General features: G+C 42.8%; 1 protein-coding gene across 1 annotated transcript in view; it reads right to left on the reverse strand.

The window, feature by feature from the left end:
* The window catches only part of LOC117819034 (whirlin-like), a 171,686-nt gene that overhangs the window by 10,982 nt on the left and 135,868 nt on the right, over nucleotides 1–24,836 (reverse strand). The window contains exons 9-12 of the mRNA XM_034692232.1: nucleotides 17,184–17,258; nucleotides 15,109–15,820; nucleotides 13,349–13,524; nucleotides 5,822–5,953 (exon numbers count right to left, since the gene is read on the reverse strand). Of these exons, the coding sequence (XP_034548123.1) occupies nucleotides 5,822–5,953; nucleotides 13,349–13,524; nucleotides 15,109–15,820; nucleotides 17,184–17,258 (1,095 nt within the window). The remainder of the gene's footprint in view (nucleotides 1–5,821; nucleotides 5,954–13,348; nucleotides 13,525–15,108; nucleotides 15,821–17,183; nucleotides 17,259–24,836) is intronic.

Consider the following 24,836-nt stretch of genomic DNA (forward strand, 5'->3'; position numbering starts at 1 on the left):
TCCTCACAGTTCTGTGGACTATCATTGGAAACTGGACTCTCTGTTAGTGGAGAAAAAAACTGGTAACAAGTTTTAATAACATGTATTTGCTTGATGTTATATAAAAGATGTGTCCCTCACCATGCTGTGTTATTGTAATGATGGACTGCCCACAAGTTTTCATTTCCTGATTCTCAACCAAAGCATGTGGAGTTATAGATCATGGATTAAACCATGTGTCATAAAGGGCTGGGCGCATGAGTAAGGGACAGGTTGTGTGACACACTGAGTGGGGACACAGCATGACAAACACACACACACAGATCCATGTTATATCTGATCATGAACGCCTCTATATCAGCTGTATCTTCACTGTTTTATTATAAACTCTGATAGACGTTTCTTTGATCACACCTCTGACTCTGGAAACATGATTTACAGAAGAGAAATATCAAACAGTAGATAACGAATCTCACATAGAAAAAGCGGTTGGTACTTAATGTGGCCCAGGACACCCTGCCAGACCTATGTGGATGATTGTATTCCAGACCACCTTCACATGTCCGTAGGAAAGGCTGTCCACTTGTGGGCGGATCTCACAGGAGGTATTTGATAACAGGCTTTAACGTCATTGTGCCAAACCTAAGAAATGTCCAATTATTTTGGTGCAATATCATCAGAGAATGAGGAATCAGAATGTGATTATATCTTATGGATTGTATGTATATTCTATCAGCTATCTACAGTCATGGCCAAAAGTTTTGAGAATGACACAAATATTACATTTTCACAAAGTCTGCTGCTTCAGGGTTTTTAGGTGTTTTTGTCAGATGTTTCTATGGTATAATGAAATACAATTAGAAGCATTTCATAAGTATCAAAAGCTTGTATTGAGAATTACACAGAATTCATGCAATAAGTCAATATTTGCTGTGTTGACCCTTCTTTTTCAAGACCTCTGCAATTCTCCCTGGCATGCTGTCAATCAACTTCTGGACCAAATCCTGACTGATGGCAGTCCATTCTTGTATAATCAATGCTTGGAGTTTGTCAGAATTTGTGGGTTTTTGATTGTCCACCCGCCTCTTGAGGATTGACCACAAGTTCTCAATGGGATTAAGATCTGGGGAGTTTCCTGGCCAAGGGCCCAAAATCTTAATGTTTTGTTCCCCGAGCCATTTTGTTATGACTTTTGCTTTATGGCAAGGTGCTCCATCATGCTGGAAAAGGCATTCTTCATCACCAAACTGCCCTTGGATGGTTGGGAGAAGTTGCTCTTGGAGGACGTTCTGGTACCATTCTTTATTCATGGCTGTGTTTTTAGGCAAGATTGTGAGAGAGCCCCCTCCCTTGACCGAAAAGCAACCCCACACATGAATGGTCTCAGGATGCTTCACTGTTGGCAAGAGACAGGACTGATGGTAGCGCTCACCTCGTCTTCTTCGAACAAGCCTTCCTCCAGATGCCCCAAACAATCGGAAAGGGGATTCATCAGAGAAAATGACTTTACCCCAGTCCTCAGCAGTCCAGTCCCTGTACCTTCTGCAGAATATCAGTCTGTTTTTACTGGAGAAGTGGCTTCTTTGCTGCCCTCCTTGACACCAGGCCTTCCTCCAAAAGTCTTCGCCTCACTGTGCGTACAGATGCACTCACACCTGCCTGCTGCCATTCCTGAGCAAGCTCTGCACTGGTGGTGGCCCGATCCTGCAGCTGTAACACCTTCAGGAGACGGTCCTGGCGCTTGCTGGACTTTCTTGGGCGCCCTGGAGCCTGTTTGGCAACAATTGAACCTCTCTCCTTGAAGTTCTTGATAATTCGATAGACGGTTGACTGAGGTGCAATCTTACTCGCTGCTATAAACTTCCCTGTTAGGCCCTTTTTGTGCAATGCAATGATGGCTGCACGTGTTTCCTTGCAGGTAACCATGGCTAACAGATGAGGAACAATGGTGTCATGCACCATCTTCCTTTTAAAGTGTCCAGTCACTCAATCATGACAGATTGATCGCCAGCCTTGTCCTCATCAACACCCACACCTGTGTTAATGTGTGTGACACCTGTGTGTCATTGAAATTATGTTAGCTGGTCCTTTAGTGGCAGGGCTGAAATGCAGTGGAAATGTGTTTTTGGTGATAAAGTTCATTTTCAAGGCAAAGAGGGACTTTGTAATTAATTGCAGTTGAGCTGATCACTCCTCATAACATTCTGGCGTATATGCAAATTGCCATTATAAAAACTGAAACAGCAGACTTTGTGAAAATTAATAGTTGTGTCATTCTCAAAACGTTTGGCCATGACTGTAATTTTTTGTTATACTAATGTTTGAAAACAATATTTTCCTTTATCTAATTACCTCTAAGGTTTCCAGCATCTTCTCTTTCGTGTTCATGCATCACTGGCTGTCATTGGTATAAAGACAAACACTGCACTGCAGAGTTACTGCTGCAGCAAACTTAAGTCAAACCTTGACATGTTGGTTTTTACAAAGCTCCGAGCTTTGACAAGAAGAAGACGGTGTGCAATGAGAAATAAATCTCTAAACACATATCATCTTTGCCGCTTCTTTCATCGTCTTTGTCAACCGAGCAGTTTTCAGAAAGGCTCAAATTGAAATGATACATAACAGTTTAGTCTCTGCAGCAATCACAGGTGCTTCCTCTGTCTGTGTGCGAGCAGCCAGAACAAAGAAACTTGAACTTTATTTGATTAAAGCTCCAGGAAATGATAGGAGTATAATTGGACGAACGCGCATGTTTTCACGTTACAATGCCGCACTGATTATAGGGGACGTTGTGTTTGATGAGCGGTGTAATAACTCTAAGGGTCATCAGTGTTCAGACTGACAGTCTACAGTACTGTCACCCTGAAGTCCTGAGACTCTCAGAGACCACAGAAAGGAGCTATTGTTATGGAAATCTCTGTCACAAAAACCCTTGAAGGATGCCCTGAGTATAAAACTGAATAATGTGTGTGTGTGTGCATGACTGCTGAGGTGACCGAGGCTGTAAGTCATTCAGTGATTAGCTGATGTTATCTCCTTTTGCCCCTAAGCCCGTAGAAAACACTTATAAGAATGTACTGCTCTGCTTTATTGTGACTTAGTTGAACCTAACAGGTTGAGAAAGGAGTCGGAGAGAAATATCACCGACAGGACTTGTGTTTGTAAGACTGACTGCTTCAGAGAGCTGTCTGTGCAAAACTAATGGAAGCTTATAATAAGATGCTGAAAAAGGACGGAGGGTCTGTTGGAGCAGACGGAGAGACTCATCAGTGAGGTTTTTCTGCATAATTTTCAATTTAAGTGCAGCAGCTTCTGAAATGAATACACTACATATAGCACAGAAAATGGTCCATTGTCTGGATGTTTAAAGGGTTTAATCAGGATTTGGAAATCCACTTTTCTGCTATCCAGGGTCAGACAAACTGCCTCTCATTCTGGTTGTTCAGAGGAAAACAGACCGGATAAACCTGTTTGAGATCCAGATTTTTAACTATGCAAAATCCTGATTACCAGAGCTCTAAATGAGACTACGTACTTGGGATGAGCTTGAATCCAAATATGAATAGGGAAAGGGCACGGATAATGAGATACATATGGACATTTTTTCCTATCGGAAAATGCTCATCATTATCTGAAAATTTAAAATAGAAACTCAATTTGTATGTGATGTGCTTCATTGATGCAGCATGCACAGCCTGAGGCCTGCAGCTTCAGTTCTCTGCCTCCGCTCCTCCCAGCTCGATTTCATTCACTGAGGCTGTGGCTGTATTTCAGTCAGACCTCCACATTGTACATCTAAATAAAGCTAAGGTACATTCAAACAAGCCCCAGTTTAAAGTTGTTTCATTTAGTTAACATTATTGAAGTTATTTGCCAGATACTATTGACCTCGCCCGGCTGCATAACGATGGTGTAACCTTCTATCACTGGCTGGTATCAAAGGAGGAGGCGTTAATAGATAGGTTCAGCAGTGAAAACCTTGAGTCTGACAAATTCTCAAAAACTCTGGGAACTATACATTACACTTCAATTTTAAACTTGAGTTCATAACTGTATACGTGAATTTCCTCCAGTCGTAGTTCAGTTCAGTAAACTCCATCTTTGATTAGGGAAACTCAGCCTCACACTGAGGAGGAGAGAGGCAGAGGATAGGAGGACTGGCTGATGAAAGCCTGGTGTGACATCTGGTTATACCGTGTATATCTGTAAACTTTCATCCATTGAAGATGTAAAGCCAGCGCATGTTTCATTAAACTTTTAGTACTGGGTTATTTCATGGTTATTTAAAGACACAGCAACAACTTAGAGTGACAGTAACGCCAGAATTACCATGACATCCATGAAGCTCATGTTCATTTGTAATTTGATTACGTCTGCTCTTTTATGATAATTGTTGCAAGAAAGCTTTAAAAAACTTCCTGTATGTACCAAATGTACAGTATTTTGTCTGAATACAGATAATGCTGTGTCTTCATATCCCTACTATAAAAAAAACCACATTTGACCACAGGGGGCGCCAAAATCGACTCAAATTAAATATATTGTGTTGGATACTGAAGTGTTGTGGGGCAGAGTGCACCAGCTTGGTGTAAGCTGAGCTGATCCTATCTCTTAAATCGGTCTTTGCTACAAAAAAAGTCGACAGCTCAGAGCTGACAGCTTCATTTAAAACCTGAGAGGAATCAGCACCTGCAGGGCTTTTGTCTGATAAATGCTACAGTTAAAGGCAGAGCTCTTAAAGGAATACAAACAGAGCATATCTGAGAAAAAGAAACCTTAAAATCAGCTCACTGTCTGAGCAGTCTTCAATCGTGGATCCTCTCTCTTTCCTGAATGCTCTTTCATTCGTCATCTCGTAAATGAGTCGGCTGTTATCATCCTAGACATAACGGCTAGTCTGGCTCTCTAAACTTACTCCTGCTCATCCCAGGTGTATGAGTTACATGCAAGGGCAACACACACAAGGCTTAAATATAACTGGTGCAGAGAATATGACTTTAAGTCTGTCCAAACTTTCATCTCTGAGTCAGGTGTAGGCTACAGGCAGGTGTTCGTCCAGCAGGCACACTTGACGTTATAATTCATGGGGAGAAAATCCTTGTTCTGACTTGTCTGTCAGCTTGTTTATAGAGGTTGGTTCGTCCTACCTGAAGTGACACGGGGACAGACAGTCTTAAGACAGCATCTCAGGTATGGCTCCCTCATCCTGGTTTACCCTCCTCTGAGCCTGCCTCCTGATCTCTACCACCTCCCTTATATCTGTTGCTCTCTGAGTATATGACCATGGCCTTTTCCCAGTCTATGATGTGGATTATTTTCAAGTTTGCTTAGTCTGCTTTTTGTTTTGTTGCACATGTGCGTGCTCCAGATGTTTCTTTCCTGCTCATTTTTTAGGCAAACATTCGGCCTGTTTCACTGAGGTATGTTTTCTTGCAGTAGAGGCGTGGGAATTCATAAATGATGTCATTGACTGTCAAACATACTGGTCTAGTTACAAGAACCGTTTAAATGTAATGTAATTGATTTGCTATGTCACTGTGGAAAAAAAAAAAAAGTCTTAAGTATCATTGTAAAAATGATTTCTTGTTTATCATGCTTAAAAGTTCTGGTCTTAGTTGGAGCCTGAATCCTGATGTGGATCTCAGTTATCCCAGTCTTACTCAAAAGTCTGATCATTAACCGGAGGTTTGATCCAGATAAAAACAAATCTGATTCTGTAATCCTTCTTAAAAACCTTGTTCAATTTGATTCAGTCTGAAAATTTTAATTTCATCAGATTATTTGTGAACAGCTAGGCCCAGTCTGAAGCACAGTCAGTGATGTGACTGCACTGCTGTCTCACCTGAATGGTGACGATGCGTGGTAGAGGTTGGCGTGTGTTGGCTCCACCCTCAATAGCGATGCCCAGGGTGCTGGCGTTCTTCATCACTCGCACTAAAATAGCTGTGGTCACTGGAACCGGTGAGGCGGTCTGCTGGGATTGGGACACAAAGTGAAGACGAGTCAGGAGGAAGAGTGACAGTCAGCAGGATTAAACATGTTTCAGGTCTACGTAGATCAGACCTGCAGACACGTATCCTGACATCTGGATCCTGACGTCAGGGATGAGGAGTTTTCCTAGTTCATTTTCAGTACTCATTGAATCATTAGTAGACAAGCAGGCCGCCTTTTTACTGGGATTGGTCAAGATTGTGAATGTAGGCGGGGTCAAAACTTGCTTCAGCTTTATTAATTCTTCACAAGAGTACATCTTTCTTCATACAAAAGCAGAGCTGAGTGTTACACCAGGAACGATGTAGAGAAAAGTCTGTTAGGTTCTCTTTGGCTTTTACGCACTTTGAGGTGTAACTGCATGTTGATGAAATGTGACCTGAGTGTTGCAGCCTCTGTGCTTAAATCTGAGTCTCTTTTATAATCTGCTTTAACGTTTTGAGTTTGCACCAAGTCCTCCTCTTTGTTTCTCTTTGTCTCCTTCATGCTTTGGTTTGAAGATTAACCCAAATAACACTAAGAAGCTGATCTGTATTATTTTCTCTGATGTGTATTTTATTTTATAATTTTCCAGGATACTACTTCCAAACGCAAGACAGTGAAAATTTTCACTCTGTGGTTTACAGAGCAGCAAATCACTCAAGTACTGTATGTAGTTATAAGCACAGACTCACTCCATAAAAGGAGTCTCATTACATTTTACAGAGTTTAAATAATCGTCTTGTTGTCTCATGTTGGTGATTGGTTTAAGACAAATGAGCAGAGACTGAGGACACCTCATTTTTCTGTTGTTCCTGTTGCACAGAAATATACTTATTTTTATTTAACCTTTATTTAACCAGATAAAAGATAAAAGAAGTGTGCTTATAGTTCAAACATTATGAGAGGACACACACATACTTCAGTTTGTCTCTAATGAATTGTGGTGTAAACTGTGTGGGCTCAATTAATTCCATAAAGTTAATGAGAGCAACAGAAAACCTGATGAGCTCATAAACTAAATACTCCGTGCAATCATCCTCTAACTCGAGCTCTCCAAAGTCAGTCTCTGTCTCATCCTGACGATCTGATAAACCAAACGTATAATTACCTGGAGTTTTTAGTCTCGCTCATAAAGTTCAATGATGGAAACAAATTCAGGGACCAATCATTGTGCTCTCCAGCAGCAAACTAGAAGCCTCCAAACCAGGTGAGTAGTGCTGTGTCTGTCCTCTGAGCTAAATAACAGGAACCTACAGTGGTTGGGATGTGCAACACAAATTTATAAAGGATGAAACACTTTTACAAAGTTGGAGGCAAATTTACATTTTGGAAACAATTTTACATTTTATAAAGCAAAATGATATTTGGAGTCATAATAGTTCAGACTCATAGTGGACAACCTCATAATGTAATCCAGCCAATCACAGCTTGATCTGATGTGTAAATTTAAAATATTAGCCGTTTGAAGAAATAGCATTCCACTTTTATTCTGAACTATGATGACTCAGTGGATACTAAGATTCTTTGTTCATTGAAACGTACATTATTAATCCCCAGGGGGGAAATTAAAAATTTCCACTTGTGTTATTTTTTTGGTCATGCTCCATGCACAGTTTGGTGTATACACATACAATTTTATGCACAAACATGCAGTGGACATGCACTTAGGGAGAGATGTCAGAGTGAGGATGCTGCCATCAACCAGCGCATCCCAAGCAGTTGGGGTTTCAGTGCCTTGCTCAAGGGTAGTGCCCAGGCAAGTGAACCAGCACCTCTCCAGCCACCAGTCCACTTGCCAAGCTTTGTCCATGCTGGGACTCGAACCAGCGACCCTCCGGTTGCCAAGTCAAGCTCCTATGGACTGAGCTACTGCCGCCCCCTTCATATATTCTGATTGAATATATCCAGAATTATCACTATTTTTTAGAATTTGGTTTGGCTTTTATTCTGTTAGGACACATCAGCATGACCTGTGATTGAAAGTCGGTTTCTCTCCACCAAGACAAAACCCTCAATCGATCAATAATGGATCACTTCCTGTGTTTGGTACATTCCTTTTTCAATAGAATCTGCTGTTTGTAAATTTGTTTTCTGACTGGAAAAATGTTTCTGATTTTCTAAATTTGTTTTGGTCTTGGTAAAAGTATTTTGCTAATGTCAATTTGTTTTATGAAATGTAAAATGTTATCCAAAATGTAAATTTGTCTCCAACTTTGTAAAAATGTTTCATCCTTTGTGAATTTGCATTGCACTTCCCAGCCACCGTAGGAACTGAATGCTCAGAAAGAGAGTCAGACGGCTGGAATTTAAGTCCACATACACTTATATAATAATAATCGAAGTGCAATAATGAACTGAGGGTCACAGTGACCTATGAGGTATGTTCAATGAAAATAGTTTGACCTCCCCTTTGGCAATGCAAAGAGAAAAGTCCATCAAAAATACTTATTAATGTGTCTGAGCTTGTGATATGTCTTTAACTGGTTGTCAAAATAAGATTTGGATAGCTTTAAGTTCAAGGGGATAATCTGAATCATTAGACTTCTTGCCCAAAGTGTGAGTCCCTGGACAAGGATAAGTGGGGTTTGGCAAAACTGTCGATCAGTGAGAGTCTGGCTTTTAGTTGATAACTAGTTAAAGCTGAATCTGTCAGCACACAGGGAACAGCTGACAATTGGGAGCTTAGGGAAAGTGATAAATGAACATGCAGGGCTTAAGAAACAGTGACAGGGTGCTGATTAGTGTTAAATTGAAAATAAGAGGAAGCACTCTGCAGGGTAATAATTTATACATGGTTTTAATTTAGGGTTGTTCTTTAGTTTCTGGACTCTGCAGACCTCAGAACTAAAATAATCTTTCACCAAACAAGCAGTCTTTCTCAAGTTTTTAAGAATCAGTAGACAACATGGATGGGACTCCATGAGGGCTGCTGTCAGGACTGAAACTAATGTGGAAGAGCAAACAACTGTAGTTAATCAAGTGTCCACTGGAGGCTAACTTCAAAAGTTAGTCAGTCCCCATAGAGCCCCCATGTTGAAATGCTTTACAGCAGAATTAAACATTTTCACAGCCTGGAAGAAAAACAGTTTAGCGTCTGTAGCTCATTTCTCTCTTCAGGACAACTCTGTACCAGGGTGAATTTTTAAAACTCACCTGTTTTAATTACATGAATGTTTTATCCATAATCAGGGGTGTGGTCTCTTTCAGCAACAAGCGAGGGTGGTAGCAGTCTGCTAGGTGAACCAGAGAACTCATTCCAACTAGTTCAAGCCGTCAACCTCATTCCCCTTTTGTACTTAATGGTTCCCTCATCAATGCCTTCCACTGAGTTCCATGTGCCTTACAAAACAATGGCCTCATGCAGCGGAGAGGCAGTCAGCATGAGCGACAACCAAGGAGTCGAGGACATAATCATGGAGGTCAGGAGACAGACGCGATCCAAAGTTTTGTCATCAGGAGTGCCATGTATTTGATGTTCTACGTCTACGCCACCTGTGTTTTGGTGACCCTGTTATCTGGAGACTTTCAGCTGAATGCATCAGTGGTTGTCAGGCACAACAGGTGTTGGTTGAAACACAAAAAGAGTCCTTGAGAATGCATCCCATTTAGTTTTTTCAATATGAGGACAAAATGTACTCTGAAGCAACTCAAGGACAACCTAAAGGCATTCACAAAAGAGTTTTTCAGAGCTGTTGTAACTTTGACAACCAAAGACAGATTTTGGTGGAAGTCATCAATAAACAGGGTCACTCTTTAAACCAAAACATCAATCACCAAACGATTCTGCCTCTCGAGCAGTAAAGGTATTTTCCTGTCGTTCCCCATCCCTAACTATCTTTCACCTCATCTAATTCAGACACTGAACCCAACCCCTCAGTCATGTCTGTGTCGTTAGAGTGAGTTGTTACCCAAAAGTTGGACCAATATTCTGTGTTTCTGTGTTTTATGGCAATTCAACAATTAAGCAGGCGAAATAGTGGATCACTTCAAATATCTCGGACTCACCCTGGACAATAAACTATAATCAACACACCACTGACATTCACAAACGCTGCCAACAAAGACTCTCTGCCATCCGCAAACTTATAGCACCCCCCACCTTATACTGTTACTGTACCAAAGCATCATCCAACCCATTCTCCTCTACTGTTCCCCCTGCTACTACAACATGCTAACTATCTCCAACAAAAAAGAAAGTCATGCGCACCACAAACACTGCCACCAAAATCAGCCGCCTCCCCACACCCAACCTGTCTGACCTCAACAACAGAGCCATCATACGCAGAGCACGGACTACAACACTGGACCCCCAACACCCCCTCTACTCAGTCTTCACACTACTCCCCTTCGGTCGCACATACAGATCCCTATACTGTAGGCGAGCCCGGTTTGGGCGGAAGCTTTGTCCCTTCGGCCATAGCACTACTAAATAAAATGCCAATGTGATGTGTCCTGTGTGATTATATGTGTCCGGTGTGCATATATGTGTCCGGTGTGTTTATATGTGTCCAGTGTGTTCATATGTGTCCGGTGTGTTCATATGTGTCCGGTGTGTTTATATGTGTCCGGTGTGTTCATATGTGTCCAGTGTGTTTATATGTGTCCGGTGTGCATATATGTGTCCGGTGTGTTTATATGTGTCCGGTGTGTTCATATGTGTCCGGTGTGCATATATGTGTCCGGTGTGTTCATATGTGTCCGGTGTGTTCATATGTGTCCGGTGTGTTTATATGTGTCCGGTGTGTTTATATGTGTCCGGTGTGTTCATATGTGTCCGTTGTGCATATATGTGTCCGGTGTGTTCATATGTGTCCGGTGTGTTCATATGTGTCCGGTGTGCATATATGTTTCCAGTGTGTTCATATGTGTCCGGTGTGTTCAGATGTGTCCGGTGTGCATATATGTGTCCGGTGTGTTTATATGTGTCCGGTGTGTTCATATGTGTCCGGTGTGTTCATATGTGTCCGGTGTGTTCATATGTGTCCGGTGTGTTCATATGTGTCCAGTGTGTTCATATGTGTCTGGTGTGTTCATATGTGTCCGGTGTGTTTATATGTGTCCGGTGTGCATATATGTGTCCGGTGAGTTTATATGTGTCCGGTGTGTTCATATGTGTCCCGTGTGCATATATGTTTCCGGTGTGTTCATATGTGTCCGGTGTGTTCAGATGTGTCCGGTGTGCATATATGTGTCCGGTGTGTTTATATGTGTCCGGTGTGCATATATGTGTCCGGTTTGTTTATATGTGTCCGGTGTGTTCATATGTGTCCGGTGTGCATATATGTTTCCGGTGTGTTCATATGTGTCCGGTGTGTTCATATGTGTCCGGTGTGCATATATGTGTCCGGTGTGTTCATATGTGTCCGATGTGTTTATATGTGTCCGGTGTGCATATATGTGTCCGGTGTGTTTATATGTGTCTGGTGTGTTCATATGTGTACAGTGTGTTTATATGTGTCCGGTGTGCATATATGTGTCCGGTGTGTTCATATGTGTCCGGTGTGTTCATATGTGTCCTGTGTGTTCATATGTGTCCGGTGTGTTCATATGTGTCCAGTGTGTTCATATGTGTCTGGTGTGTTTATATGTGTCCGGTGTGTTTATATGTGTCCTGTGTGTTCATATGTGTCCGGTGTGTTCATATGTGTCCAGTGTGTTCATATGTGTCCTGTGTGTTCATATGTGTCCGGTGTGTTTATATGTGTCCGGTGTGTTTATATGTGTCCTGTGTGTTCATATGTGTCCGGTGTGTTCATATGTGTCCAGTGTGTTCATATGTGTCTGGTGTGTACATATGTGGAATGAGGTGCACCATTGTTGTGAGGCTGGGTGGATGTGTACTGTTTCTTTGTGTTTTATACATGCATTCTTGCACAGATGGTGACAACAAATCTCCTTATTAAGAACAAATAAAGATCTATCATCTATCATCTGTCATCTACTGACTTTCCAAGAAGTCTGTGCAAGCTTTTCCTCTTAAAATATTTTAGTATTGTAATAATCTTACTTATTTGTTAGTGAGTGAATAAGAGTCAGGCTTGTTGTTGGCACATTCTGCAGGGATCAGTGGATGGTGACAAGTAGACTTGTCATCACCATGCTACATGCCACTTTCTCAGCAGAGATAAAGTGAGCGTAGGGTTGCCACCTTGGATTTGTGAAAATAAGGGACACTCAACCGATTGTTTGGGGCGGAGGGTTCGGCCACTATTACTAGTTCAGACTGACCAAATGAACATAAAATTTGGACATAGGACACTGGTAAGCTCTGCCGCTGCAAAATTGTCTTCCTCTGGTGAACCTTTTTTGGTCATAAAAGTTATAATGGCTGCCTGTATTTGTGTTTAATACCACAGCTTGATGCTTTTTTGTTTTTGGGTGGATTTCCAATGCGTTTTTCCCTTCATATTTTACAGAGATTTTCTCCGGACACAAAACGCATGTGGTGGAAAAATTGTCTCCCTGGGTCGGCCATACCCATTCAACCTCTGACAGTGTCGCCCAGTCAGGATTGTAACTAGTAGATGGTTTTTTTCGTGCTGGTGGCTTGCATGTATTTGCTACATCTCCTTCCTTGTCAGTCATCTCTCCTCCCATTTCAAATGGAGACGCCAAAAGTTGGTGAAAAGAAGACCTCAGCGTGGAGTACGTCGGTTAATTCAGCATGCTGTCTTTCTTTGGTCAAGTTTCCCTTCCTGCTTGAGCGCTAGGGCGCGCACGTGTGTCGTACGCATAGACGGGAAGAAAACCGAGACCCACCTGGTCAGAGGTAGAGTCTGTGTTACTGGTATGATCGTGAGTGGTTGAGCAACGGGAACATGTATGGCCTGTCCTTCCTGAATGAGAACTACTCCCACCAAAACGCAAAGGAAATTTTAAATAGCTGCATAAGCACGGGGGACCTTTCTAGACTACAGAACGAAGGAAATCAAATGAGGTTGTTGCATTTTCCCCAAAGAAATGGGACAAATTGTGTCCCGGGAGAGATTTCTATTTTCCTGGGACAGCTGGTGAAAAAAGAGAACAATTCTGGGAAAAACGGGACGTGTGACAATGAACGCAAGGGTAAAGTAGCTCATTCACATGCTAATGAATGAAGCATGAGGTGTTGACTGCTCAGCTTTAATAACTTTGTGATTGCTAACCCCTCACTCCTCTCTGTTTCAAGCCTCTCCTTCAAACAAGATCAAACCAGCTCCAGAAAACCAATCAAGACTTTGTCTAGTAGGATTCGGATTATGAAACTCAGATAAGAAACCTACAGGTGATGTCATGACCATTTTGTATAAGGAACTGAACCTTGGTGTGATCTGTTCTTCTTCAGGATAAGAAGACATGAGGTTTAGAGTGTAATGACTTTTACAGGTGGTTGTTAACGACAGTATGAGTTATTCACCTGTCTGGTGGCCCCTGCAGGAGGCGCATGTGCCCCTCCCTGTTCTTGGTGGCCTTGCTGGTTCTTGCTGGGTCGGGGGCTGCCGTCCTTACTGAGGCCCCCTGCCTCGGCTATATCCACCCCGCTGTCTTCACTTAGAGTCTGCCCGCTGTCTGACAGCTGGGACAGAGTGGCTCCTGGATGGAACAACATGATGTTAGTGAACGCAGAACAGACGAACAGGAGAGAAGAATATATTCTAACCGTGGCCTTATTTACCCTCAGAGACAAGCTTCACCTCTACTACCAGTATATGTCAAAGAGTTCATGCTGGTTTTATCAAATCTAAATGGTGAACCCTGAGTCTTGTAAATGTGAAAGATAGAGATGAATCATGGACACAACTATCTCTAAATCAGCTTGTGTGTTAATTGAATCTTTAACATCATCCCTGTATCAGGTGCTCTCATGAAAACACACATCTACAACCAGTTTAACCATTGAATAAGTACAGATGATCAGATGGATGGATGCCATGGATGGATGGTGCAACATTATGGTACCAGGAGCTTTTTCCAGATCAGGTTATATCTTGTCTAAGATTTGTACTCTTTGGCCGACCTATACCATGGCACAAACCATGTGAATTAAGGCTGATTCTGACCCAATGTTCGAGTTGAACGACTGATTTTGAAGTTGGACCAGATTTCAGCCTGATCAGGGGTGGTTAGCTGTGTATTGTACCGGGTGCCTGAAAGCTGAACACGAGCCAATCAGCTCCTCCTGTCAGGTTGGATGAATTTTTGGCATGTCACACATTTTGGTTTGCTAACGGCGAACTCTCTGAAACTGACAGCAGAGCTACAGAATGAGTGGATCCCCCAAGTTCAGGGCTTTTTTTTTCCTGAGCGGCACGCTGATGTGGACTAAACGGATAAACATGACCAAAATGTACAATCTAATGCAACCTCACACAACAGCTCCAGAATAAATTTGGTTTCTAGTTTCTTTTGACACATCAGAAGCATTACAGTCCTGCTCTTTAACTTCTTGGTGAAGTTAAAGCACATTTAGGTAGCACTGCTTTGAATGAGATTTTTTTGATGCACACATATGAAACAGGTTTCATCCGGCTGAATGAACCTCTGAACCTCTGAAACTAAAGTAATAGGTCAACAAAACAATACCAACGGAATAACTTTCTTTTGCAAAAGCAGCAGGATAAAGGTGATTCTTCCTGGGGTGAGATTTGTGAGCTTTATTCGCGATGACACTGATGCTGTGTGAGCACTGGGCACTGACCTTTTAAACATGTTCTACACACAAAGGTCAGACTGTGGTGGTGATGGCCTGACCAATTCATCGCCTCGGGGTGCAGAGCTGCTCAGAGGGGTCTGAGCTTCATCTTTGACCTTTTTGAATCTTGTCTAATAACACACTATTTAGAGGCTTTCTAGTTAAATATGTGCTGTGCACTTTATATCTTATCAATCCTATTTCCATTGTTTTAATATCTAATTTTACGCTTTACTGTACTTTATTCTTACCATGCTGTTTTATTAAATGAATCACTGTGAGCAGTTTTCATGATGTGTTGGTTCTTGGACGAAATCTGTCATGTTTACAGGAATAAGACTACATTTCCCATGAGCACCATCACTACTGTGGTAAAGATGTGTCTCATTTGTTGTATATCAATGATGTTTATAATGTAATTCAAACTATTAAGGTTAACATGAAACACTTTAATACACATGGAGACACACGCACACGTTGTGTACCTCTCTGCTGGGGTCTGGAGTCTGCAGACAGTCGGTTCATGTCTGTTACGATGATTTTCTGGATCAGAGCAGGTGAGCAGGGCCGGTCAGGACTACAGGGCAGAGCAACAGGTGTGATGAGGGAGGGGCAGGGGGAGGGGCATGGTGAGGGACGGGGGGATGGATGAGGGGACACCATGGGAGAGGCTGCTTTGGACGAGGACGCAGACTTTGACAAGACACAGGACTTCTCGTAGGAGCTCGATCTGGAAGCTAGCCTGACGGACCCTTCTGGTTTAGCAGAGTCCCGGTGGTGCAGGAAGCCAGGGCAGGTGTGGTGTCCTGAGCTGGGCCGGCTGTGAGGAGCAGCGTGGTGGTGGAAGTGATGGGCGAAGTGGGAGTGGTTGAGGTGTTCAGAGTCAGAGAGCTGGAGGGGGCTCTGACAGGTGTGGTGGAGTTGGTTGGGCAGGGAGGTGTGGTGGCAGGCCCCAGCGCAGGTGTGGTGGGCGGAAGCTGGGGAGGGCTGGTTGATGGTGGGGAGGGATTTGAGTGACTTGTGGAGACACTCCTGAAGGAGCCGGGTGGGGCCGCTGAAGAGCAGGTTGGAGCCGGGCTGCACCAGCCGGGCTGAAGGCTTCCCTCTGAGCTCCCTCTCTCTGGATGGTCTGCTCTGAGCCTGGAGGGGAGCGGCTCTGAAGGGGGGCGGAGATTCACCTGAAGCCTGTCTGTCCTCCTGTCAGGGGAAATACAGTAACTGTTAACATCAATAACATGTGACTAGTTTCAGGGACGTGTTCTGAAGGTCGGTCAGAGTTGGATTCAAATCTGATTGGCCAAAATTGGTGCCACCACAGATCCTAAACTATGATTGGTTATTGTCAGAAGAGGGTAAGATCAACTATTCGACCTAGGTTGCAACTGGAGGTTGTGTTGATTCTGGTGCCCCCTTTGGATGAAATCAGTAGTGTTTTTCAGGGATGAAGACTGTTTTTCCCATGAGCGCCATCACCCACTGTGGTAAAGGTGTGTCTCTTGCCAAAACAGCCTTTTCTTGTGGATTCAAATGGATGGAAAACAGATCCATGGGAATTCTACAAGAATGGATAGCAGCTGCAAATAGCATTCAAAATTGCCCCCACTCTGTGCTTCTGTGGACTGTTTATGTGATTATCTGAACCACTTCCTCAGAGTATAAAAGGAGCAAACTTATGTTAGTCTGTCTGTCTTTACATCTGTCCTACTGTAAGAACCTTAGATCCAATCGACCTTGCACTTGATGGGTGTATTGATGAGGACCCAAAGGAGACAAAGACTTGAGTGTGAAGTCGTAGAAATTAATAGTTCTTGGGAATGCTGTAATCAGCCAAACAGCAGTTCTCTCTTTGAGCAGCCAAGAAATTGCCCGCCGTTTGAAACACACAAGTGCCTCCAGGGACATGCCCCTGAACAATGCTGCAGGCAGCAATACTGCAGCCAAGCAATCAGTACATCCTCTGAACAGCCACCAAACAGAAACTGCAGTAGTTATATTAGTGATGGACATTCATAAAATTAAGATTTCAAAGTTCCCTCGAACTCGAAGAAATAACAGTGTCTATTTGGCAGACTTTTCTCCGTGGAAGAATTGTGCCTCCCTTTTTGATTTGAGCACTTGGTCACTTCTCAAGTTACTAATTGGACTGTAAACAATGCAGCAGATGGAAAAGAAAGTCTTGCCTAGAAGTCGTTTGTCCCTGACTGCTTGGTACATCAGGAAGAAAGAGAAGTTGGTCGTCATTCTCAGTGGCGTATAAGATGTGATTGTCTGAACTACGCTTTTGTAACCCAGAGCAGATTTTAGCCTCAGCATAGCGTGACTACTACACTTCCTGTTGTTGGATTTAATGAACATCATAGCTTTAAGGATGATCCTTGTAGGGCTGTCAGCTTGATATCTCATAATATCAAGCTAATTTGTCCTCTTAGAATATGGAAGCACAGTGCTGTGATGCTTATAACTCAATTTTAAGCTCAAATCTGTCACCTCATGTACTGAAAAAAGAAAAAGAAAAAAGATCTCCCCCTGCTCATCTATCCAAACAAAGAGCAACACTCACCAGTGTAATGTTTTGTAAGGCATTAATGTTTTCCTCCTCGCCTTTTTCCGTCCAGCCACCAGCAGAGCCATCAGTCTGAAAGAGACAGTATGAGGCGTTTTAGTACCGCAGGGCTCAATCTGTAATGAAAACTTAGCACGGTTTACTTCAGCCTACTTATTGCAGATGCCAGATGGATGCGATTTACCCCGCAGGACAACATAATGAGTGCAGGAAAGTTTGGACAGTTAGAACAAAGTGTCTGAGAGACAGCTTTTTATGCAACAGCTGAATCATTTGGGGCCGTTTCAAGCTTCAGGCTCGATTTGTTTCATCTCTGCAGAGTTTTCAAAGTGGGCTTCAGGGAGCCCCAGGAGAGCTTGGGGAAATCTAGATAATCTTCAAGCATGGGGAGGATTACCTTTACATTCAACACATATTTGCATGCACAGTTAAACCTCTGCAAATGATCCAGAATGCAGCAGCACGTCTGGTCAACCAGCCTAAGACAGTTCATGTCACTCCCCTGCTCATTTCGCTACACTGGCTTCCAGCTGCAGCTCGCATCAGATACAAAACTCTAATCATGACTTACAAAGCGGTCACCAAAACTGCTCCAGTTTACCTGGTACCTCTCATTCAGGTCTACTGCCCTTCTCGCCCGCTACGCTCAGCCTCTGAAAGGCACCTAGTGCTTCCAGCACACAAGGCCTCAAAATCACTAGCTGGACTCTTCTCTTCTGTTTCCCTCTAAATGGTGGAATGAATTGTCCAACTCCATTCGATCTGCAGAGTCCCTCTCTACTTTCAAAAGACAGCTAAAGACCCAACTCTTTAGGAAGCACTATGCACTTAGCTAGACTGTTCTCCACTGTTGTCCCCAGTGGCAGATTGTGTCTCCCAGCTACAGTTGACTCACATTGTCCTGCTCTACTCTGGGAATCTGTGTTCAGCTCTGGAGTGACCCAGCACTTGGTACTTGGTAATTATTGTGGTGATGACAAGTTAATTGTTGATGATGATAATGGAAGGTCTTAAATTGTTTGGCTGCTTCATTGTAGATGTTCCTTATTTTACAAAAATAAATAAATAAAAACATTGACTTGAAGCACTTTGTTACTCTTATTGATCTTGCTTCCTCTTGTCTAATTCTTTGCTTGTGTTGCTCTTGTTCTCATTGTACGTCACTTTAGATAAAAGCGTCTGCTAAATGACATTGTAACATTGTAATTGTAACATATATACCAGGGTAGAGTTGTATGTGTGTAAAAGACTATTACTAAGGAAGCTGGCTGCGAAATGAAGTGTAGAGAGAGCTGTGGCATCATCCTGGGAGTCTTTTTCTGGGATTTCTTTGTGTTTCAGATGGGGGTGGTGGCTCATTTCCTGCGTCAAACTGCTTTTTGAGTGGCTGGTGTGTGTTCTGGTTGTTTTGTACTAGGTCATCTCTTCACCCTTTTGATTAACTAGCAAAACTGTAAGCCAAGCCTTGGTAATGAGTCCATTCCTTACTCTAACCCAAAGGTCTCACACTGACCATCATGATATAAAAATAGAAATAGCTTACTAGGGTTCAAATGAACTAAAGCGACCCAGACTAGTGGCCCAAACATTGATGTTTTTCCTTTATATAACCAACTGTTTCATTTTGTTGCTTGAGACAGCTAAGATTTGTTCTCTTTTACACCCCTGCCGTAGATAGTCTTTTCTGGTTTTCTTACTAATGTGGTCAGTTCTTCGGCGTCAGTCATTGTGCAGCGCTGTGAAGCTCCCTGCAGTCCCCAGGTCAGGACTGGTGCAGGGACGAGGTCACATCTCTGTCCCTATCCTCTGCTTTTTGTCTGTCAGCAAGAAATAAACATAATGCATGCACCTTATGAGATGCCAACACTGTCAGTTAACAAAATGTTGGTGTTTGCTGACCTGAGAATGAGGAGAGTTAGCCGTGTAGAGGCTGTGACGGAGGGCGGAGCAGAGAGACGCACAGCAGGCAGGAAGAAGTGCGACCTCAGTGGCAAACAAACACAATCCAGCCCCTTCCTGCACATTTGTGAGGAAGAGTGGACACGTTTAAAAGTTCTTTAGAGCATAATCAGAAAATAACGTCTTGATTCACACCTTTTTACTGACACAACCCCCTGTAGTTCTCTCTCAGCGTCAATTTTGAAACACACTACATGGCCAAACCGTCACTTATGTTTATGTTTAGTTTGATATAGTTTCTAGGAATACATCATGAAAAGCTTTTCACACTTTGCCCTCTTCATGTTGCCAGTTCAAGGTAGATGATCTAACGTCTTGCCTTTAGTATGACTGTCTCAGAGGTGTGATGTTGGGACCAAGTCACCCAACCTCTGTGTTTGCATTGGAGGTAGTATCTCCTTCTATCCCTCTCTTCAACACGGTCACAGCAGATGTGTGTCTAACATGAGTCTGGTCCTGCTGGAGGTTTCTGCCTGTTAAAGGAAGTTTATCCTTGCCGCTGAAACTTGCTAAATGCTGCAAAGTGCTCTGCTCATGGTGGATTAAGATGAGATCAGACTGAGTCCTGTCTGTAAGATGGGACTGGATCTTATCCTGTCTTGATGTTGGGTCTTTGTGAATAATAGAACATAGAGTAAAGTCTAGATCTGCTCTGTTTGGAAAGAGTCTGAGGAGAACATTTGTTGAGATTCGGTGCTATATAAAAGATTAATTAAAAACAGGAAACGAGTGGATCCTGAGCTCTGCTTTAAATACGAAACCTGACTACATGTCAGATTTGCATCAGTCAGGTTTTTCGGGTATGGAAAGACATAACTTGTTCAATAGACATGAGAATTTAAGCATTGATTTGATCGAAAGATTATAAAGAGACACGTGAGGACAGAAAATAATATAAAACAATTAACTGTAGGTTTTTAAAAGGCTAAATAAAACCATAAATCAGTTCTGCCAGAACAGGACGGTTTAAAGTAAAATGTGTTGGACTCCATGAAAATCCAAGTCATCCTTAGGATGAAGTTGTTATCATCACATCAGAAGAGATCAGGTTAGCCTAAAATATCTCATCATACAGAACAGATTTAAGAAAAAAAAAAACCACAAAGCTGCTTGTACTGACTCCATGAGTCTGGTCCTGCTGGAGGTTTCTGCCTGTTAAAGGAAGTTTGTCCTTGCCACTGTAACTTGCTAAATGCTGCAAAGTGCTCTGCTCATGGTGGATTAAGATGAGATCAGACTGAGTTCTGTCTGTAAGAGGGGACTGGATCTTATCCTGTCTTTAAGTTGGGTATTTGTTAATAATAGAACATAGATTAGTACGGTCTAGACCTGCTCTGTTTGGGAAGAGTCTGAGGACAACATTTGTTGAGATTCGGTGCTATATAAATAAAGATTGATTGATTGATTAAGAGAGCTGTTACAGTGGCGAGATGGGATCACTTTAAAATGGTGAAGACAGCAAAATCAAACAGAGCTATGAGTGCGTGTTTCATCTTGCCTGTCATGCTTTCACAAATCCATACTGTGCCATTGCAGAGTCATTGTTAATGTCACAGTTCCTCCTCTGTGTACCTGTGTTTTTGTTTTTCCCTCCCCCTCCTGCTCTGTCTCCTTCACTCTCTGCTCACCTGCACTGGATCTGCAATCAAACTCCTGCCAGCCATCATCCAATCACTACAGCCTCCAAGAACCCTGCACCAACATCCAGTCCCTGCCCGATTGTTATGCCTACATGACCAAGTCCAGCTCTCAAGAAAACCTGTTGCTAAAGTTTTTGCTACTTTTCGTCATCGCCTTGAACCCACCTGAAACCTGTGTTTTTTGTCTCCAGGACCCTTCTGCTACAAGCTCTGCCAGCCTCTTCACCCTCCTGCCTGTTGACCACCGTCTGGATCCCTCAGCACCCCAGGATCTCCACCAGCTATCCCCTCACCCTGCACTTCAACAATAAACTTTGGGGAGGAAAAGTCTTAGTCTGCTTTTTGGGTTCTGCCATAAATACGTGACGGTTTAAGAACAAAGGTCTTTGCAAATGATTGATTGGCAATGTGTAATCATAAACTTACCAGCTGAATAAAACAAACTGTACATCTGAATAAGAGTTGTGTCCTGAATGTGGACCTCTTCTTACTAAAATAATGAAATGTAAAGGTACTTTAAATGGTTTAAAGGGTTCCTGGCGAGGGCTGCCTAATAAAATTTCATTAACACTCTTACATATAAACCATGAACACAGATGATTAATCTCCAGGTTTTATTTTATTATACCCTTTATAGATGAGCATGCAAAATGCCTGGTTCTTTATGCCCATCTCTGAACACTCGCACACCCCTCTCTTGGAATGCTGCTACATTTTAAGCAATGTTAATTACAGCTATTGGCTCTTCTAAATGACTATCATGCAGCCAACCTGCGTAGAAAAATCCATCTAATGAGACAACGATGTGTCACAACATGGTTTCACAACAATAAATCCCAGCGTTTCCCACTGAGTAACTAACTGCCTGTAAATTAAACACAATTAGCTTTTTTATTGAGGGGTTGTAATTCCACCACCACAGTAATGAGTGTGTCAGCGCGAGCAATTACACAGACACATGGTGTGCTGCTGCAAACACTGTCACCAGCAAGCTTTTAAGGCAGCAACAGACAGCTGACCACGCTGAGACAGATGCAGCAAAAAGCACCTGAAGTCAGGCAGAGGGCCAGAACCCTGCAGAGGGGAATGATCTGCACACGGCTCCCAGTGAAGTCACAAAGTTTTCAGGATAAAGTTGTTCTGTCGGGTCCTCTAAAAAGGCCAGACTGCAGGAGGAAGTGGATCAGAAGCAGTCTGTGACCTGGCAGAATGAGGTCTCTGTAGATGGATGTGGACCTTTGTGAAACATCAATACTACAGTGTCGCTGACCTGCCACAAAGACGAGCTGCTGTGTGTCAAAGACTGATGCCAGGGAGCTCAGACTGATGGAGGGACTGAGCCTCTCTCTCTTAGACACACACACACACACACACACTTGAAGTGATTTACGGGGATCCTCTAAATAATTTGAGCAATGTTTAAAGAGAGTCAGAACGAAGAGGCACTCATAACATGCACACAAACTGCTGCAAGTCTCAAGAAATGCTCATATGTTACAATATTTGGACATTTTCAGGATCAAGTGTTGCATGTTTTTAAACATGGCGGGTCCTATCCTGGCCCCGATGTGAAGTGTTTTGATATACAGCCAAGTGTCATTGTTTTCCAGCCCACGCAGTCTTTATTTTAACACCCAGCGCCCATGTTGTGTAAATACAAAATAAGCTTGCACTCACCCTAGTGCCCAAAGACGTGTTGGTCTTAAAATGAGGTGTGGTCAGACGCAAAGGATACACATTGCTATCTTAGCACCTGAAAGCAACAAAAACCTGGTCTGAAGTCTTAGGACCGTGGTGCAGGACTTACCTGTTATTTAGAGCAGGGGTTCTCAAACTTTTTGGGCCTAGGGACCCTTTCAGGTGACATTTTCGAAGGACCCCCTCAAATTGTCACATAGATTAAGCACATGCTTACTACCATTCTCACTCTTAGATGCCCTTGGAACGATTTGTATTGTAAAACTCATCAATCTAAATACTTCAGACCTGTTCCATAGTGATAAACAGAAAACACTTCACCATCTGTGTTTTCTGGCAGATGTATTCCTCACTCTTTTGCTGGAAAAGTCTTTACTTTTGTCCTTATAGTCCGGGGACTTTGTGATCAGATATCGCTTTAGCTTGGCTGACTTCATAGCTTCGTTTGCTAGCACCTGAAGACACATGACACATCATCATATTGTTTTAATTTAGCTAGCTTGGGCTTAGCATCACTTGACGATGTAAACTGATTTAGAAATGGTTCCATGCTCGCGAGCTATAAGCAAAGCAAAGTAGTAGCAGGAACAGTTGTGACCGGAGTGAAGTGTGAAGAGTGATACGTGACAGATTCATGTGAGTGTCAAACTCATATCAGTTTCTATTGGCCCAAAGCTAACTAGGGTGGGAGTAATGGGCACATGCTGGTTTCATTGGCGCAAATGGTCCTCCTCTGTATATACGCTGTTTTTAATGACACAGCACAATCTTATAATTCATTAGAAATGTATTATAATTATTTCATGGACCCCCACGCTATGGTTTGCGGACCCCCAGGGGTCCTAGGACCCCACTTTGAGAACAACTGACTTAGAGTTGCATTAGTGAGACAGATGAGCATCAGGGTTTACAATATACTGTATGTTCCTTCGCTTTAACCACAGAAACGCACAGCAGCACTCACACTCATAAAGAAATATCAGTTTATTTGATGATATGGTGAACTTGAGTTTCTTATTATTATTATTATTATTATTATTATTATTATTATTATTATTATTATCATTGGGACGGAGGGCTTGGAGAGGCTGAGTATTTCCCCTCCTCATCTCCATACATTATGACCTTGTTCTTGGTATGGGGCTGATCTAGGACCCAGTGTCACAGGATAAGGACACCCTCAATGCTTCTCAAACGCCTGCTTCACCTCAGCCCTGCACAAGCCATCTCTCTCTCCCTCTCTCTCTCTCTCTCTCTCTCTCTGTCTCTCCCTCTCTCTCTCTCCTTATCTCTCTCTCTCTGTCTGTCTTTCTCTCTCTCTCTCTCTCCTCTCTCTGTCTGTCTCTCTCTCTCTCTCTCTCTCTCTCTCTGTCTTTCTCTGTCTTTCTCTCTCTCTCTCTCTCTCTCTCTGTCTCTCTCTCTCTCTCTCTCTCTCTCACACACACACACACACACACACACACACACACACACACACACACACACACACACACAAACACACTATTTCTATCTAATGTCAAACAGAACCATAAGTACCATCGATAATCTTCCCCTTAGATATTATTAAAGACCGTACAATGTCCATTATGCACGCTGAACAGAATACAGCCATGTGATCCAGCAGCAGAAATAAGTAGATAAAGATGACAGACTATCTTCCCTTGAAGTAAAGTGTACATGATTGTAATTATCATCAATTCCTCATACTGTTAGCATGCCCAGAATTTGAAATATTATGTTTCTAATTAACAACGTTATGCTGCTGTGCCTCGTGCCTAAATGTACACATCTGGGTTTTTTTGGGTCGGTCAATTTTAAAATAGGTAGAAACCTAAAGGCTGGTTCATTCTGCATCGACTCTACGCAGCAGTAGTTGACACAGACATGAGCACTACATACTTGTGCGATGATGTGTCCGTGTCACGCAGCAATACTCGCCGAAACGTTTGAGGGCCCTGCTACGATCTATGTCTAGTTTTTCTTGGCGATTCAGAGCGTGTTATGTTAATCTACAGCTGATACATGTTGCTGTTTATCATACAGACATGATTACAGGGAAGAATAGAGAGGAGGAGATGAAATACAAGGCCAGTGCGGGGATCACGGAAGTGCTGTAAATGTTGTAAAAACAATGCCTCAGAGCGGACCAATCACGGGCTTGCGGCCCGCATTGATTCGATGCATAGTTACATTCTGGAGGAGGTGCGGCTTCACATGGATATATTAACATATTAAATATTAACACACCAGCCAGGGGAATCACCTGGCTCTTGAAGTGAATAAGAGCAGACACTCAGATTGTCTTTATTCATATTACACCCAAAACACACCTTTGAGGAATCAAGGGACGTAA

Source organism: Notolabrus celidotus, chromosome 9 (genome assembly GCF_009762535.1).
Source record: "Notolabrus celidotus isolate fNotCel1 chromosome 9, fNotCel1.pri, whole genome shotgun sequence".
Taxonomy (NCBI): Eukaryota; Metazoa; Chordata; class Actinopteri; order Labriformes; family Labridae; genus Notolabrus; species Notolabrus celidotus.